This window comes from Microcaecilia unicolor, chromosome 7 (assembly GCF_901765095.1).
Source record: "Microcaecilia unicolor chromosome 7, aMicUni1.1, whole genome shotgun sequence".
Lineage (NCBI taxonomy): Eukaryota > Metazoa > Chordata > Amphibia > Gymnophiona > Siphonopidae > Microcaecilia > Microcaecilia unicolor.
The window spans coordinates 178,178,061-178,195,197 of NC_044037.1; the positions used below are offsets into that span (position 1 = coordinate 178,178,061).

The 17,137-nt window shown below is 41.1% G+C and overlaps 1 protein-coding gene across 1 annotated transcript in view; it reads left to right on the forward strand.

Moving 5' to 3' along the window:
• Positions 1-17,137, forward strand: part of LOC115474517 (aldehyde oxidase 1-like) — a 221,257-nt gene that overhangs the window by 110,280 nt on the left and 93,840 nt on the right. The window contains exons 17-20 of the mRNA XM_030210007.1: positions 5,797-5,966; positions 11,535-11,661; positions 14,389-14,511; positions 16,627-16,723. Coding sequence (XP_030065867.1) covers positions 5,797-5,966; positions 11,535-11,661; positions 14,389-14,511; positions 16,627-16,723 — 517 coding nt within the window. The remainder of the gene's footprint in view (positions 1-5,796; positions 5,967-11,534; positions 11,662-14,388; positions 14,512-16,626; positions 16,724-17,137) is intronic.

A 17,137-nucleotide genomic window follows, 5' to 3' on the forward strand; every position in this document is an offset into this window, starting at 1 on the left:
AGAGAGGGGGGGGGGGGCCTGACACCAGAGAGAGGGAGGGAGGGGGGCCTGACACCAGAGAGGGGGGGGAGGTATCTCTGTCACACACACTCTCTCTCTCTCTCTCTCTCTCACAGTCAATGTCTTTCTCTCTCTCACTCTCACACACTGTCTCTCACACACTCTATGTCTCACACTGTATCACATTCATTCTCTATGTGTCACACAGTCACTCACACACTATCTTGGTCTCATACACTCAGTCTCACAGAGAGTCTGTGTCTCACACACACTCTCTCACACACACTGTATCTGTGTGAAACACACTCTCTCTCTCACACTATGTCTCACATACGCACTTGCACACACTCTCATTCTCACACACACACACTCTCTCTCTCACAGACACACTCGTACCCAGACTCACTCTCTCTCTCTCTCACACACATACTCGCACATTCACTCTCTCTCTCACACACAGTCACTCTCACATACACTCTCTCAAACATACACTCTCCGAGGAAAACCTTGCTAGCGCCCGTTTCATTTGTGTCAGAAACGGGCCTTTTTTACTAGTTTATATATATTTATAACATTGTTTAATTGATTAATGTAATGAATATAGGACAGCACATTTGAGAGGTACTATGATGTAAGGAGCGGATTTATGATTAGTCTTATTTTTGGGCACATTCATATCATTTGTTGCTCCATGGATCAAGGGAAATCAGTCCATATGCTGAATACCTTCTTATTATAAAATATTATATACATATAGTTGTAATAGTGAGCAGGGTTTTAGCATATAGAGTTTATTTACCTCCCCTATATAATTTTTTGGGTTTTTGGTACTTGGCAATTACTAATGTCAGACATGAGACAAGATTATACTGTTTGTTTAGTAGAGACTCTGGTAATTTTTGCAGGCACCCATACTTCAGAACCACTAGCTGCCAAAGAAACATAACAAAAAAAGTGGGTTGCTAATCTATGAGACCCCTATATAAGCAGTGAAATTGTAGTGAATGCTTTTACCATGAAAAATGGATTAATTGAAGCCCAATATTAAGCATGGTATGCTATGGGTTTCGTCGCATTTGCCACTCTGGAATCACTAGCTCGGCTTTGTAAAAGGAGCCCTATATGTAGTCTGCTGCTGAATATACAAATAATTTGAAACATCTCAATTACACATTCCAAATTAATCTCAGGCATCATGCTTAATAATGGGCTTCAATTAAAAGGAGCCCATAGTGAACACTACCGATTATATATGTGTAGCAATATGTAAAACTATAGATATATTTTGTACATATACTGTTTCATTTTACATAGGTCATTGATGTGACAATATTGATGTTTTAGCAAAAACGTGCAGAACCTGTGATATATGTCATAACACTACAGCTGTATGTGTATGTGTTTCTTAAAATCGTTGTACTTCCAACTCCCTCCCCCCCATCACCACCACCACCACCACCACCAAAGGCACTTTAAAAATGTGAACGACTTATAGTAGATAAATCACAAAATACAGCCATGGTACATGTAGAAATCTACAATGGTCCCAAAGGGCTTGAGAAAAGAAAGAAGCACAAAAGGACCAGGTGTAGGACAATGTGAATCTCTTTATTCAAAAATGACCCATCTCTGCCTTGCACTTCCGCATTTTCAAAATGGTTGCTGAGACTTTGAGACTACTGAGACCTGCGAAGCTACAGCAGGAAGTCTCGGCAGACATTTTGAAAGCATGTCAATGCCGGAGAGAGCAGCGACAGTGGGCAGAAAAGAGTAGGGTTCTTTCCTGCCCCCAAAGAGGCCACTACACCACCAGGGTTCTTCAAGGGTGGTGTGTCAGCAGATGACACCTCGCTCTGGTGGATGTCTGACAGATGACCTGAATAGCAATGCCAACCCCCTATGTGCCACCCTGAGTATGCCACTCATATGCATCATGAACCAGCATCCCATAATGCACACAGCCCTGGGCCAAATGATATCTATCACACTGATAACCAGAAATAAGCACAAACGGGCCTTCAAGAATGGAAAGGGAATGGGACTTGATATACCACCTTTCTGTGGTTTTTGCACTACATTCAAAACAGTTTACATGGTATATACAGGTACTTATTTGTACCTGGGGCAATGGAGGGTTAAGTGACTTGCCCAGAGTCACAAGGAGCTGCAGTGGGAATTGAATCCAGTTCCCCAAGATCAAAGCTCTTTGCCCTAACCACTAGGCTACTCCTCCACTCTGGAGAGCAAACAAGAGTCCTTTAATGAATAGACCCAACATGGGCCATGTTTCAGCACATGTACACCTGCATCAGGGATCTAACAAAAACTCAATTTCAATAGGAACTCTTGAAAGATATACATAAACATGGGTATTACTATGCTTTAAAAACATCAAGCAAACAAAGTCACAAAGAGAGCATCACAAAGCACCTCAGTGCCTGAATGTTAATTAGCTCAGATGAAAGAAACCAATCCAGCAAAATCAATGCAGCAATTTGCAAATACAAACCACGTCACAGTACACTGCAGGGCTCTGCTATAGGTGAAGAGGTAGTGAAACACTTCTAAAATTGCACTCAATATCACAGTATATAGAGCTGACAAAGAAACAGGAATGTCTCTTCCTAGCACAAGCGCGGGAAATAAATTTTAGAAGAGTCCAAACATGAAAAGACACTCCCGCCTCCATCTCCCATTACCTGGCATAACTTTATGTGGGAAATGGCGGGTTGGTTGCTCACTTCTCTCAGATTCTCATTTTCTCCAGAGCAACGTCAGTATTGTGAAATATGGATTAGGTATAACTCCTTGTATACAGGACAACAATGGAGGTGCTTCTAAATGATTTATTTATGGGCAGACAGTGGGTGGGGGAAGGGGGACTCTTTCTTTTTATTTAAAAAATTGAGTCAGGGGTGGGCTAATTGTATCTTTGTTCTGTTTGTACAGTTTTCTTACAGTGTTTCTTCAAGGTTGGTTCCTGATATTTATTGCGACACATGCTGTAGTATGATGAGGGGTATTCCCCCCCCCCCCCCCCCATATGTGTTTGTATTATGTATTTCCTTGACTCAATAAAGATATTATAAAAAAAAAGACACTCTCCTTAAGGATTTTATATAGATCTCAGCGGTGTAACTTAGGGCTACAGTTTGAAGCCACTAAGATTTATACACCTACCTCGTCACTGGTCCAGTACTCAAAAAATAATTTTTCCCTCAAATATAATATATCTTCTCTTTCAACTCATATAAGCCATAAATAAAATACATTCTTAATATATTTAACAGCAACAGTACTCACCTTAATATTTGCAAAGCTTTCTCAGTCAGTAGGGGGTTGTATCCAACATATTTCACCATAAGGCTGTGTCAAGGACCTTCCCCACATCATGCCGACAAAGCCATCCTGACCGGTAACTGATAATTTAATCTTAGTGATTTGAAACTGTAGCCCTAAATTACACCACTGAGGTCCATTTAAAATCCTTAAGGGGAGTTTCTTTTTGATGTTTGGACCAGTGGCGTAGCCAGACCTGAGATTTTGGGTGGGCCCAGAGCTAATATGGGTGGGCACGCACTGTCTATATAAGTTTGAGTAGTGTCTCTTGGGATCCTACAAAATAATGCCTTAGAATTCACTTGATGCCCAACAGCTGCCCTGCATCTGTATAACCACATACATACTTAATGGAAAAATTGATATTTTTAAATATAATTACATTATCCCACAATCTCTCCACTGCAAAATGCTATACACAAACTTGTGCAAAAACACACTCATATCCTTACTAAACCATAACAGCACTAATTCCAAGGACAGGACGAGCTACAACCTTATGCTTGAAAAGGCAGAACTGTAATTACACTAGGCTCTAAAACACTAATACACTACCTTGTGAAAAAAAAAGGCAAAACAAAAAGGGCTGCAAATACTACACGCTAGCAGAAACTGCACCTTGATCACACATGAAAAACACATGACACAACAGACATGACACAAGGAACTAGAAATCAAAAAATATGAAGGCAAAATACTGAACTGGAAAGTTAAGTAAAGAAGTCAGACTCAGCATGCAGCAATACCAGAAAAATGTAAACTTACATGCAAAATATCACAGATTCACATTTCCAAAAGCTGACATATTCCAATTAATAAATTCTGAATAAAATACTTTTTCTACCTTTGTTGTCTGATCTATTTGCTTTGGTCCCAGTGTCTTCTGTTTTATGCAGTGTCTTCTTTCCATCTGATATTTTTTCTCTCACCATGTCCACCATCCTCCTGTGTCCTTATGTGTCCTGTCTACCATCTGTAGCCCTGTCCCTATCCTTCCTCGAGTTTCAGTATCTGCCCTCAACGTGTTCCAAACCAGCCCTTAAACTCAGCAGTTTTCCCTCCATCCATATCCAGCATTTCTCCTTACTCCCCTCCATCCATGTGCTTCTACTTCCTCTGTCTTCCCTCCCCTCCATCCTTGTCCAACATTTTTCCTTCTCTTCCCTGCCCTTTATTTATTTTTTGTCTATTAGATTGTAAGCTCTTTGAGCAGGGACTGTCTTTCTTCTATGTTTGTACAGCGCTGCGTATGCCTTGTAGCGCTATAGAAATGCTAAATAGTAGTAGTAGTAGTAGTAGCCCTCCACTCCATCCATGTCCAGCATTTCTCCTCTCTTCCCTCCCCTCCATGCGCATCTCCTCCCTGACTTCTCTCCCCTCCCTCCCTCCCTCCATCCATCCATCCAGCAACTCTCCATTCTCCCCTGCTCTCTCCTCCATCCACCCATATCCAGCAAATGTCCTCTGTCCCCTGCATTCATCCATCCATGTTCAGCAATTCTCCTCTCTCCTGTGCCCTCTCCCCCCCATCCATCCATGTCCAGCAATTTTCCTCCTTCCCCTGCCCTCCGCTCCATGTCCAGCAATTTCTATTCTCTCCCCTGCCCTCCTCTCCATCCATCCATGTCCAGCAACTCTCCATTCTCCCCTGCCCTCTCCTCCATCCATCCATACCCAGCAAATTTCCTCTCTCCCCTTTTCCCTCCATCCATCCATGTCCAGCAATTCTCCTCCTTCCCCTGCCCTCCTCTCCATCCAGCAACTCTCCATTCTCCCCTGCCCTCTCCTCCATCCATGCATCTCTAGCAAATTTCCTCTCTCCCCTTTTCCCTCCATCTATCCATGTCCAGCAATTCTCCTCCTTCCCCTGCCCTCCGCTCCGTCCAGCAACTCTCCATTCTCCCCTGCCCTCTCCTCCATCCATCCCCAGCAAATGTCCTCTCTCCCCTTTTCCCTCCATCCATCCATGTCCAGCAATTTTCCTCCTTCCCCTGCCCTCCTCTCCATCCATACATGTCCAGCAACTCTCCATTCTCCCCTTCCTTCTCCTCCATCCATCTCCAGCAAATTTCCTCTCTCCCCTGCCCCCTCCATCAATCCCTGTTGTCCGGCAATTCTCCTCTCTCCCCTGCCCATCCTGTTTATTTCAATCCCCTTCCCCATTCTATCTGGCGTCTCCCCAACCCCCCCCCCCCCCCTCAAAAGAATGACAAAGTGGATGCAGCAGCTCACAGGTTTGCTTGCCCTGTGTTTTTAGCGGATGAGTGGAAACCAAATTGTTTTTCTTTCTTTACATCTTGCTAAGTTTAGTTCTTGTGGTTTCCTGGTGCTTCAAAATAGAATATCTCAGCGTAGCTACATCTTGACAGAATTATTGATTCTGTATTAGTTATGAAATTTCTGTATGTAGGTATATTAAATCCTAATGTAAAGATAGCTTGTTTTCTTATTAATCAGGATGTATCTCCAGGTCAACTCTCCCAGGATCCTGTTGGGCGTCCTATAGTACACCAGTCTGGTATCAAACATGCCACTGGGGAAGCTGTTTACTGTGATGATATGCAAGTTATAGAAGGAGAGCTCTTCTTAGCTTTTGTAACGAGCACTCGACCTCATGCAAAAATTATGTAAGTATATATTATACAACAAACAGGATTGTATATATGATCAGGACTGGCATGAGAAAGCTTAGAGTCCAGGACAGACTCTTTGGAAGAGGACCCCAGTCCTGGGTTCTCACATGCCTCATTCTTTCCTCCTCCTTTTCTCCTGCCTCTCTCCACTCTCCAGTTCTTAAGCATCTCCTCTCCCCTAAGTTTAGGTCCTCTCCCATTGCCATCATCTTCCATCCTATATCCTCTCCTTTCTAGCCCTATTTTCCAGAATGATCTTCTCCATCCCTTGAGATCCCTGCTCCATGGCTCTTCCCATGTCATGAGAGCATAAGAAAAGCCATGCTGAATCATACCAAAGTCCATCAAACCCAGAATTCTGTTTCTGACAATGGCCAGTCTGTTTCACAAGTACCCAAAGAGTAGATCTATTTCTCATAGCTTATTTCCAAGAATGAGCAATCGCTCTCCTAAATCTACCTGGCTAATGAAAAAAAAAACTTTCTACAATTTGTTTTCAATCCACTCGTCATTAGTTTCATGGAGTATCCTCTTGTTTTGTGTTGCTTGAAAGATTGAACTGTTCCCTATTTAACCATTCTACCCACTAATGATTTTACAAACTTCTACTATATCACCTCTCAGTTGTCATTTCTTCAAGTCTAAGAGCCCTAACCTGTTTAGCTTCTCTTCAAAATGGAGGCATTCTATCTTCTTTATCATTTTTGTCACCCTTCTCTTAATCTTTTCTAGTTCTGCTATATCCTTTTTGAGATGTGGTTGAACAAAGGATCTAGACAGACATATAATGATATTGTTTTGCTCTCCAATCATTTTCGAATAAATCCTACCTTTCTATTTGCTTTTTAGGCATCTGCAGTGCACTGAGCTAAAATTTTCACTGTATTGTCCAAGATAATTTTGTGTCATTCGCCCTTTCCCTCTTCTCCAGGGTCCCTTCCTAGCTCCTCTTTCTCTCTCCTACCCTCTCTGATCCTTTCCTGAGTGTTTTTCTTTCCACACAGTCCTTTCCCCCTTCCAGGTCCTCTCCCATCATCCTTCTCTACATGACTCTTTTCCAGGTCTTCTCCCACCCTTTCCTCTTTCTTTATTCTCTTCCTCCCTACTTCTAAACCCTGATGGCCCTTTTTCCAAGCCCTTGTTCCCTACCCAAACCTTTTCCTCTGTTCTCTCCTTCATACTTTCTAGGCCCTTTCTTGGGTTCTCTCTCTTCCTTTTATAGAAACATAGAAAAAATGTAGGCACATAAAGACCATATGGTCTATCCAGTCTGCCCATCTTTGCCAACTACTCTCCATATCACTCCCATACAGACATAGCAACATAGTAGATGACAACTGATTAAGACCTGTATAGTCCATCCAGTCTGCCCAACAAAATAAATTCATTGCATAAGGTATGATGTGATACTTCATATGTATACTTTATCTTGATTTCTCCTTGCCATTTTCAGGGCATAGACCGTAGAAGTCTGCCCAGCACTGTCCTTGTTCTCAAACTTCTGATATCACTAAAGCTCCACTCCAGCACATCCAAATCTATTAAGCCACAATCAGAGCACAGACCGTAGATGTCTGCCCAGTACTGGCCTTGTTCTCCAACTTCTGAAGCTGAATCTGTCCAGCCATGATCAGGGCACAGACCGTAAAAGTCTGCCCAATACTGGCTTTGCTTCCCTATTACTGGTGGTTGCCAACTAACCTCCGCTAAGCTTCTTTGGATTCATTCCTTCTAAACAGGATTTCTTTTTGTTTAGCCTATGCATTCTGGAATTCTGTTACCATTTTCATCTTCACCACCTCCCTCAGGAGGGCATTCCAGGTATCTACCACCCTCTCAGTGAAAAAAATGCTTTCTGACATTATTCCAGAGCCAGCTCCCCTTCAACTTCAATTCATGTCCTCTAGATCAGTGGTTCCCAAGTCCAGTCCTGGAATACCCCTTGCCAGTCAGGTTTTCAGGATATCCACAATGAATATGCCTGAATTTGATATGATACACTGCCTCCATTATATGCAAATCTTTTTCATGCATATTCATTGTAGATATCCTGAAAACCTGACTGGCAAGGGGTTCTCCGTGACTGGACTTGGGAAGCACTTCTCTAGATCTACCACCTTCCCGACTCTGGGAAAGATTTATTTGTGGATTAATACCTTTCAAATATTTGAACATCTGTATTATATCACCTCTGTTTCTTCCAGGTTATACATGTTCAGGTCATCAAGTGTCTCATCATACATCTTGCTACGCAAACCCCATACCATTTTTGTCACTTTTCTTTAAACTGCTTCAAGTCTTTATACATCCTTAGCAAGATACAGCCTCCAAAACTGAACACAGTATTCCAAGTGAGAAATCACCAACTACTTGAGCAGGGATATCAACACCTCCTCCTACTTATAATTTCTATAGCGCTACTAGACATACGCAGTGCTGTACACTTGAACATGAAGAGACAGTCCTTGCTCGACAGAGCTTACAATCTAATTAGGACAGACAAACAGGGTATACCCCTCTCTATGCAGCCTAGCATCCTTCTGGCTGCTGCCACCGCCTTGTTGCATTGTTTCGTCATATTGAGATCCTCAGACACCATCACTCCAAGGTTGCTCTCTTGAGCCAAGCTAATGAATCTCTTCCCTCCTATCTGGTACATCTCTTTTGTATTTCTGCACCTCAAGTGCATCACTTTGCACTTCTTTGTATTAAATTTTAACTACCAGACCCTTGACCATTTTTCCAACATTTGGAGATCTCTTCTCATGTTTTCTACTCCCTCTGGGGTGTCCCCTCTATTAGCTATCTTCGTGTCATCCGCAAAAGGCAAACTTTTTCCTCTAACCCTTCAGCATTGTCTCTCACAAATGTATTAAACAGAATCGTCCCCAGCTCCAATTTCTGAGGCACTCCACTGCTCACCTTCCTTTCCTTCGAGCGGATTCCGTTCACCACCACCCTCTGTTGCCTGTTGGTCAACTAGTTTCCAATCCAGTTGACCACTTTGGGTCCTAGGTTTAGTCTTCTCAGCTTATCTATGAGTTTTCTGTGAGGGACTGTTTCAAAGGCTTTGCAGAAATCCAAGTAGATTACATCTAGCGCATGTCCTTAGATCCTTTTCATGGCTCGGTTCTGAGTCCTCTCCCTCTACTTCTCCCCATGGCCCCTTCCCAGATCCATTTCAGCTCTTCCCACATAAGCACATAAGTGCCAAATATGCGCCTATGCACTAATCTGTAAATATACAATGTTTTTGCAAGGTGGGTGTACATATAGGTGCGACCTGGGTGAGGTGCTCAATGGATGCAGCCTCGGCAGAATGTTGTAAGTTGTGTGTGTATGTCCTCAAATAGGCATACACACTTATGCCAGCTCTAAGGCTTGTGTAAGCACTCTGCATGCAGACATGTATGCCACTTATGCTAATATTCTATACGGGTAAATGGCACCTATGTTCCTTTTTAGAAAAGGCTCCTACTAGGCACTTCTTGACACCTATTTGTGGGTGCCCAATTATAGAATTACCCTCACAGAGAGCAATTCTATAATTTGGGAGGCTATATTTAGGCACCTAGAGGGTGTCTGTATAGAACCTATTCTATAAAGAAAAGTAGGTTCCTACTTTCCTTTATAGAGAACTAGTGTAACTGGGTATATATATATATGTGGTTAGGCACAAGCACTTATGCCATCCATAGAGCTGCTGTAAATGCTCATGCTTTGATTCTAGAGATATACACCTAACTTATAGTATTCTACAAATTAGAGGACCGATATTCAGACCATGAGAGTTATCCGGGCTGCCTCCTGTGGTTGTCAGTGAACCCAAAAATTTAATGCCGGGCCATATCTGGCGACTGGCACTGAATTTCCATTTATTTTAGCCGCTATGCACATAGCTGGTTAAGCCGATATTCATTGGCTGTCCTGCTAAGTTACAGTGGCCAAAGCCAGACCTGCTATTTATGTGAGTCTATCTAGCTGCTAAACTTAGCTGGTCAGCCAATGAATGTTGGTGCTAACCGGCTATGTCGTGCAACATAGCCGGTGACCAGCCTAGCCACTAAGGGGGTGGGGATTCTATATATGCTGCCTAAAAAATTGGTGCAGAAAGCATTTCTGCCTCAGCATATTTTATAAGTACTGCCTAGATTTAGATGTGGTATATAGAATACACTTAGTTTTAGGAGCTGGGATGTCAACTATGTGCATTCGTTTACTCCAATGGAAACATGGCATAAATTCCTGGATGTAACTACGCAAGTTAATTTTGGAATACCAATGGAACGCCCATTTCTCCGCCCAAACCTACACCTCTTTTTGCCTGTGTGCATTAGAACATAGGCATACTGCGTTACAGAATACGCATAGCGAGTTGTGCATGTAGATTCTAATTATTGCCACCTAGTGCTCATTATTGCTTGTTAAGTGCTGTTAACAATGCTGATTGACTTGTTAAATCAATTAAGTTATGCGCATTGTTACAGAATATGCTTGGATTTCGGCACGGATCTCTAGGCGAGCTATATAGAGTCTGGGGGTAAGCGCTAATTTTCAGCGTGAGATAGACAGCTATCTTGCCCTGAATATTAGCATTTAGCCGGCTTAAGTCTATTTAACCAGACAGGAAGCTGTTATTGGCTGGTTAAACAGTGGTGAATATTGGGTGGTATGTGTTTAAGGGCCCTGTTTACTAAGGTGCGCTAGCGTTTATAGCATGAGCTAAAAATTAGTGTGTGCTAATAGGTGTCTCTAGCGTTAGCATATGCTAATTTTTAGCGTGAGCTAAAAATGCTAGTGCGCCTATAGTGTGGCTTAGTAAACAGGGCCCTAAGTGTGGTATCCAAGATATGCACATAATTACAAAATAGGCCATTGCCAATTATTGGCATTTATGCACATATGTGCACGCAAACATTTGTATATGCCATTAGTCTGGTCATTTACAAGCATTTTTGTCACTTATAAGTTTATCCAACTTGAATGGAGGCACTACAGGGTGGGGAGCAGTAGTGAAGCTGGGGAGGGGCTAGAATTTACATGCATACTTTATAAAATGTGTGCATATAACCGGTTTGTGAATACTAAAGAGTAGGCAAGTGCAAATATGTGTGGATTTCAAATGGAAACTAATGTGTATACTTTTTGTAAAAGTTAGACCAGCTGTTATAAAGTTAGCCACACAATAGCCAGAGCTGGTGCCACAACATTCTGGAGTAATGTCCTTGCACCCTTGGATGATGAATCATTCTCTTCCCATCAGCTGAGCAAGTTTGAATTATTTTAACATGTAACTGAAAGGAAGGGATTGGCATGAGCTTTTCAAACAATTAAGTTCTATCTGAAGAAGAGATATCTGTGTTCTCATGTACTGCATTATTTTTGTATTAATTTTCCGTCGATCCAATTAAAATATCACAACCTGCAGAGAACAGTAAGTTGGTGAAAGAAGACTTTCCTAAGGAATTAATCCCTGGTGCTCCAGTCATTTATTTTTGTTCAGAATATAAAGGAATGTTCTATTTGGTTTCTATTATTAATTTGTTTTTGTTTTTTTCCAAGTTCAATGAATGTGTCAGATGCCCTTAAAGTACCTGGAGTGGTTGATATTATAACAGATCATGATGTTCCTGGCACAAGTGAAATTTGTTCTATCGGTGAATCAGACCATTTGTTTGCAGGAGATAAGGTAAGGGACTGTGCTTTTGTCTCGTTTCTTTCTTTGACTTTTTCTGCTTTGTGCAGTATTCGTTTTTGTGTTGTTATTATTATTATTATTAGCATTTGTCTAGCGCTACCAAACGCACGCAGCACTGAACACCTGATACAAAGAGACAGTCCCTGCTCAAAAGAGCTTACAATCTAAATAATACAGACAGACAAGACAGTTACGGGTGAGGGAAGTAATGGGTGAGAAGGAAGGAAGGGACAAGGGGAGGGCAATTGTGGCTAGGAGCTAAAAGCAGCAGTGAAAAGTTGGGTTTTCAGCATAGATTTGAAAACAGGTAGAGATGGAGCTAGACATATAGGTCCAGGATGCTACCTTTTATGTCTTTTTATTTTTACAGCCACTGCTTTAGAGAATCATATCAGATTTTTTTCCCTCTTGCTTGTTTACTTTTCTTGCATAAAAATCAGTTGCCATTTTCATATCCCTTTCAATTTAGTCTACTGTCTTTCCACTTCCCTTCTTTCCTCCCTCCCTCCCTCCACTGCATGCAGATGAGTGTGATGTATATTGTGGATATCCCACTGATCAGGTTAAGAACCTCAGACAAGCTACATTGCCAAATGGTTGAGAGATCAATAACATTATTTTCAACTGACTATGGGCCTGACTTATTAAGCTTCTCTTCCCATAGACACAGCATAAAAAACAACCAACCTCAGCAAATCAAGCCCTGTGTGCTAAAAGTCTTTTAATGCACGATGGACATCCCCAGTGACAGTAGAGTGAGTCCTAATTTCAAATGGCTCAAATCAACACACAAGGAAAAGAATATTGCAACCAATATTTAGCCCACAATGGCCATCAGTTTTTAAGTCATAGACAGCTGCAGGCTGAATTAAGCATAGATATTCAATGCTGGGCCATGTCCGAGCACCAGCATGGAATGGAAGTTATCTGAGGACTGGCTGATATTCAGACTGATAATCATCAAAACACACACAGTGAAAAGTGACCAATCAAAGGGGAAAATGTCTCATAAATTTGTGGCAAAACTGCAACGTTTCTTATGCACACAGCACAAAAAGTAATCATTGGCATAAAACCCCCCAAAAAACAATTTTTGGTATATTTTTCTTTTGAATTATGCAAAAAAACTTTTTAATATATCTTTTTGTAATTTCTTTTTTCCATACAACAGCGTGCTAAAAATTCAACAGCTTAGCTTAAACACGCTGTCCAGTTCATGTGCAGAGTGATATACACCAGCTTCCAAAATAGACGAGTGTGCAGTCCCAAAGAAACCACTCTGCACATGAACTGGACAGCGTGTTTAAGATAAGTTGTTCAATTTTTGATTTTTAGTGCGCTGTTGTATGGAAAAAAGAAATTACAAAAATATATTAAAAAAGGTTTTTTTTTGCATAATTCAAAAGAAAAATATACCAAAAATTGTTTTTTGAGTTTTTTTTATGTTGATGATTACCTTTTGTGCTGTGTGCATATGAAAAGTTACAGCTTTGCCACAGATTTATGAGACATTTTCCCCTTTGATTAGTCACTTTTCACTGTGTGTGTTTTGATGATTATCAGTTGATGCGAACAGTGAAGTTGATCTGTGGTGATACTTACTGATATTCAGACTGGACAGAGAAAGTTAGGGCAGCCTTTTTGGGGTCCTAACTTTATCCACTTACCTGGTAAGTGGACTGAATATCACCACTAATCAGATAAATCCCAGATCCTCCTCAACTCTGCCCCCAAACTGTCCCAGCACTGCCCGAACAGTGCTGCGGCAGTCCGAGAAGATATCCATATCGATATCAGTACATTGTTATATACCACTGCCCTCCCCAATCGGGTCCAGTGTGGTTTAGATCATCAAGCAAAGCCCAAGTAATACAGTCTAAAAAATGTATAAAACTAAAATACATCAGTACCAAGGATCAGAAAAACAAATGTTTGATTTTCTTACGAAAAGATAAATAATTAACATCTGTTCTAATATCAATGGGAAGTACATTCCAATAAGGAATCAGAAAATCAGAAAAAATAGTCTTAGCTACCTTAAACAATCGGACTCTTTTCAAGGTTACTGAACGTAATATCAGCAGGTTATGTAACCTCTCTGAAAACCTGCCTAAAGGAACACAGATCAAATCAGTACATAAAGAAGAAGAGAGACCATAAATAGCCTGAAAAAGTAAACAAACTGATTTAAAGAATATTCTCTGTTGTACCGGAGTCAATGCAACTGAATTCTATAAGATGAAACACTATCAAACTTCTTAAGATTAAAAATCAACTTAATTGCAGTATTTTGAATCAGTTGCAATTTTCTCAATGGCTTAACAGGTAGATTCAATTAAAGCACTTTACAGTAATCTAAGTACGGAAGAACCAGCATTTCAACTAATGAAGTGCCACTGAATACATACTGTTGAGGTGCTCAGAATGGGTAACCCTTTTCGAATATAGGGCCCATTATTAGTCATTCTTCTTATTATTTAAAGGTATATTTGCAAAGTTTCTCCAACCTGCACCCTAAGCTGCAGGTGTCATTTTCTGTCTATCCATCTGAGTTTACCCACATAAAAACATTTCGTTAATTCCCTCACAATGTGAACCTATGGAATCACTGGGAATAATTACTATATTATATTTAAACTCATACAGTATATAAAGGCTTTTAATTACAATAGTTCACTGACCATATCTTATTTTGGTACTTTGTATGTCATTTTCAAGGTGCTCTGTGTGGGTCACATTATTTGTGCTGTGGTGGCAGATTCTCCAGCTCACGCAAAACGAGGAGCCGAACAAGTGAAAATAGTTTATGAAGAGTTGGAACCGATTATTCTTACCATTCAGGTGATAAATATTTTATTGTTGTCTAAGGGGCCCTTTTACTAAGCCACGTAAGTGCCCAATGTGCGCCAATTCAAAACTACCACCCAGCTACCACGTGGCTCGGGCGGTAATTTCATTTTTTATGCATGTCCAGTACACACGCCAGAAAATATATTTTATTTTCTGGTGCACAGCGCTAACTGGGCATTAATTGACATTGTACACGTGCTGACAATTACCGCCCAGTTAACGCGTGAAACCTTACCGAGAAGTGAATGGGTGGTGGTAAGGTCTCAGGCCCAAAATGGACATGCGCCAATTTTCATTTTGCCGCACATCCATTTTTGCCCCCCCCCCCCCAAGGCTTCTTTTTGCAGGTGCGCTGAAAAATGGACCTGCGCGCATCCAATACACGTGTTTACAACAGCGCAGGTTATTTTTTGGCGCACCTTAGTAAAAGGACCCCTAAGTTAGGAGTTTCAGCAAACATTGCGAGCATGTTTGATGTTGATGATATTCACATTGATTTGTCATCAGACGTATTTGCTTATATATGATCTAAGAATGACTAATTTACATAGCTTATTTGCCATGAAAACCAGACCTGAAAACAGCCCTCGAGGACTGGAGTTCATAAACCTTAGTCTAACCCAGTGGTTCACAAACCTATCCTATGGGAACACCAGTCAGCCAAGCAATGGATATGCATGGGATAAATTTGCAAGAACACTCCTGACCCGCCCATGCCCCTGTCTTCGCCATGCCCCCTTTTGGGTTCCACGCTATGGGGTCCTTTTACTAAGCTTAGGTAAAAGGAGGCCTGGGCTACTGTCAATGCATGCTTTTGACGCACGCTGAGGCCCCCTTTTACTGCAGTGGTTAAAAGGCTGTATTTTTTGCTAGAAAAGAAATGGCCGTGCAGTTAGTGAACCACTTACCGTGTGGCCATTTTGGGGGAGCACTTACCACCATCCACTGAGGTGGTGGTAAGGTGCTCCTGTGCTAACTGGTTACCGCTGGGTAAACACCAGTGCTACAAAAATAGAATTACTTTTGTAGTGCCGGAAGTGACACATGTCAGGGGTGGAAAGTACTGCTGGGCATGGCGGTAGTTCCAGGTTGGCGCATGACAAGCCTATTGCTGTGCACTAACCCTTTAGTAAAAGGGCCCAATGGGATTTAGGCCTCCAGTGTTATAGAATAGCATGCAGGCACGTGCAAATCCTAATTAGTGCCAATTAACATCAACGATTGATTAGCATCCAATTATTGATTCTTAATGCTCGTTAACTAATTCATTTGCATGTACAGCTCCGGATCACACCTACATTTGGATGACCTTTATAAAATTCGGGGGTTTATGTCTTTTCTCACTTGAGGAGATGCTCTTGTACTAGGGATCACTTGTTACTTCATTTTCAGTCTGCCCATCATGTTAAATATAGGAGGTACCTCCCTGCTTCCTTTTCATATCAGGCTGCTATGCATTGGAATTCTTTGCCCAGTGATAATAGAATGAAACCCTCTTACCTTATGTTTAAGAAATTGTTGAAAACTTTTTTTATTTCTGAGATTTTTTGTCAACTGAATTGTTTTCTATATTATAATTTGCATGCGATTATAATCCCTAGAGATGTCTAGGTTATTTTTTTCTAGTTTGTAATCTGCACTGAACCTATCTGGTAAGTTGCGGACAATAAGTACCTGCATTGTATTGTTTTTTCGTACATCGATAATAGCGTGCACTATTTGCACTTTTCCAAAAGTATGCGCATCTGCAAACCATTGGTGCATGTGTGAATCATCACTCATGTACATATTATTGGGAGAGAGTATGCACTCTTTGCGAAGAACATTGCATTCTTAATGACATTGCTCCTGAAATGAAAATGATGTCTAACCAAAACAAAACAATGCTGCACATGGCAAGGGGGAAAAAAATGAAAACATTTCTTCTGCCCATCCCTACCTTTCATTGGTCTATTCTATATTTTGTTTTCATTGCTTCAATAATTTTCTAATTTGCAAACTGGATTATTTTTACATAGATTCTAAGTATGTACACAAGACAGTTAAAAAAAAACAATCTGAGGCTAACGTGAAGTATTGGTTTATTTTTATTTCTCTAAACTCCAGGATGCTATCAAGCACAGTTCATTCTTACAGCCAAAGAGAGAACTGGAGGAAGGAAATGTTGACGACGCATTTAAGACTGTGGATCAGGTTGTTGAAGGTAAATCACACTCTGGGGCTTTGGGTGATCTAAGAGCTCATAGAGTTATAGATCCTAACCTTTGGAATGCCCTCCTTTTCTACATAAGGCTGCAAGAGTCTATAGCCAAATTTAAAACTGATTTGAAAAACTTCTTTTTCGAAAAAGCATTTCCTTGAGCACTTATCCACCCACTTACCGGGTGTGGGTGGAGCCCCGGGCACAGTAGGATGTCCTGAATAACACTGCTGAAACACTGTGATACTGCGCTTGCTATTCTTTTTTCTTCTTACTTTCCTGTGTAATGAAATTCCTTTTGATAGTTCTGTTATTAATTATATATGTATATGTGAACTGCTCAGACAAATTCTGATGGTCAGTATAACAAATAATAAGGAAACTTAAAAGAAAGAAACTTGAAACTTATTCACCTAT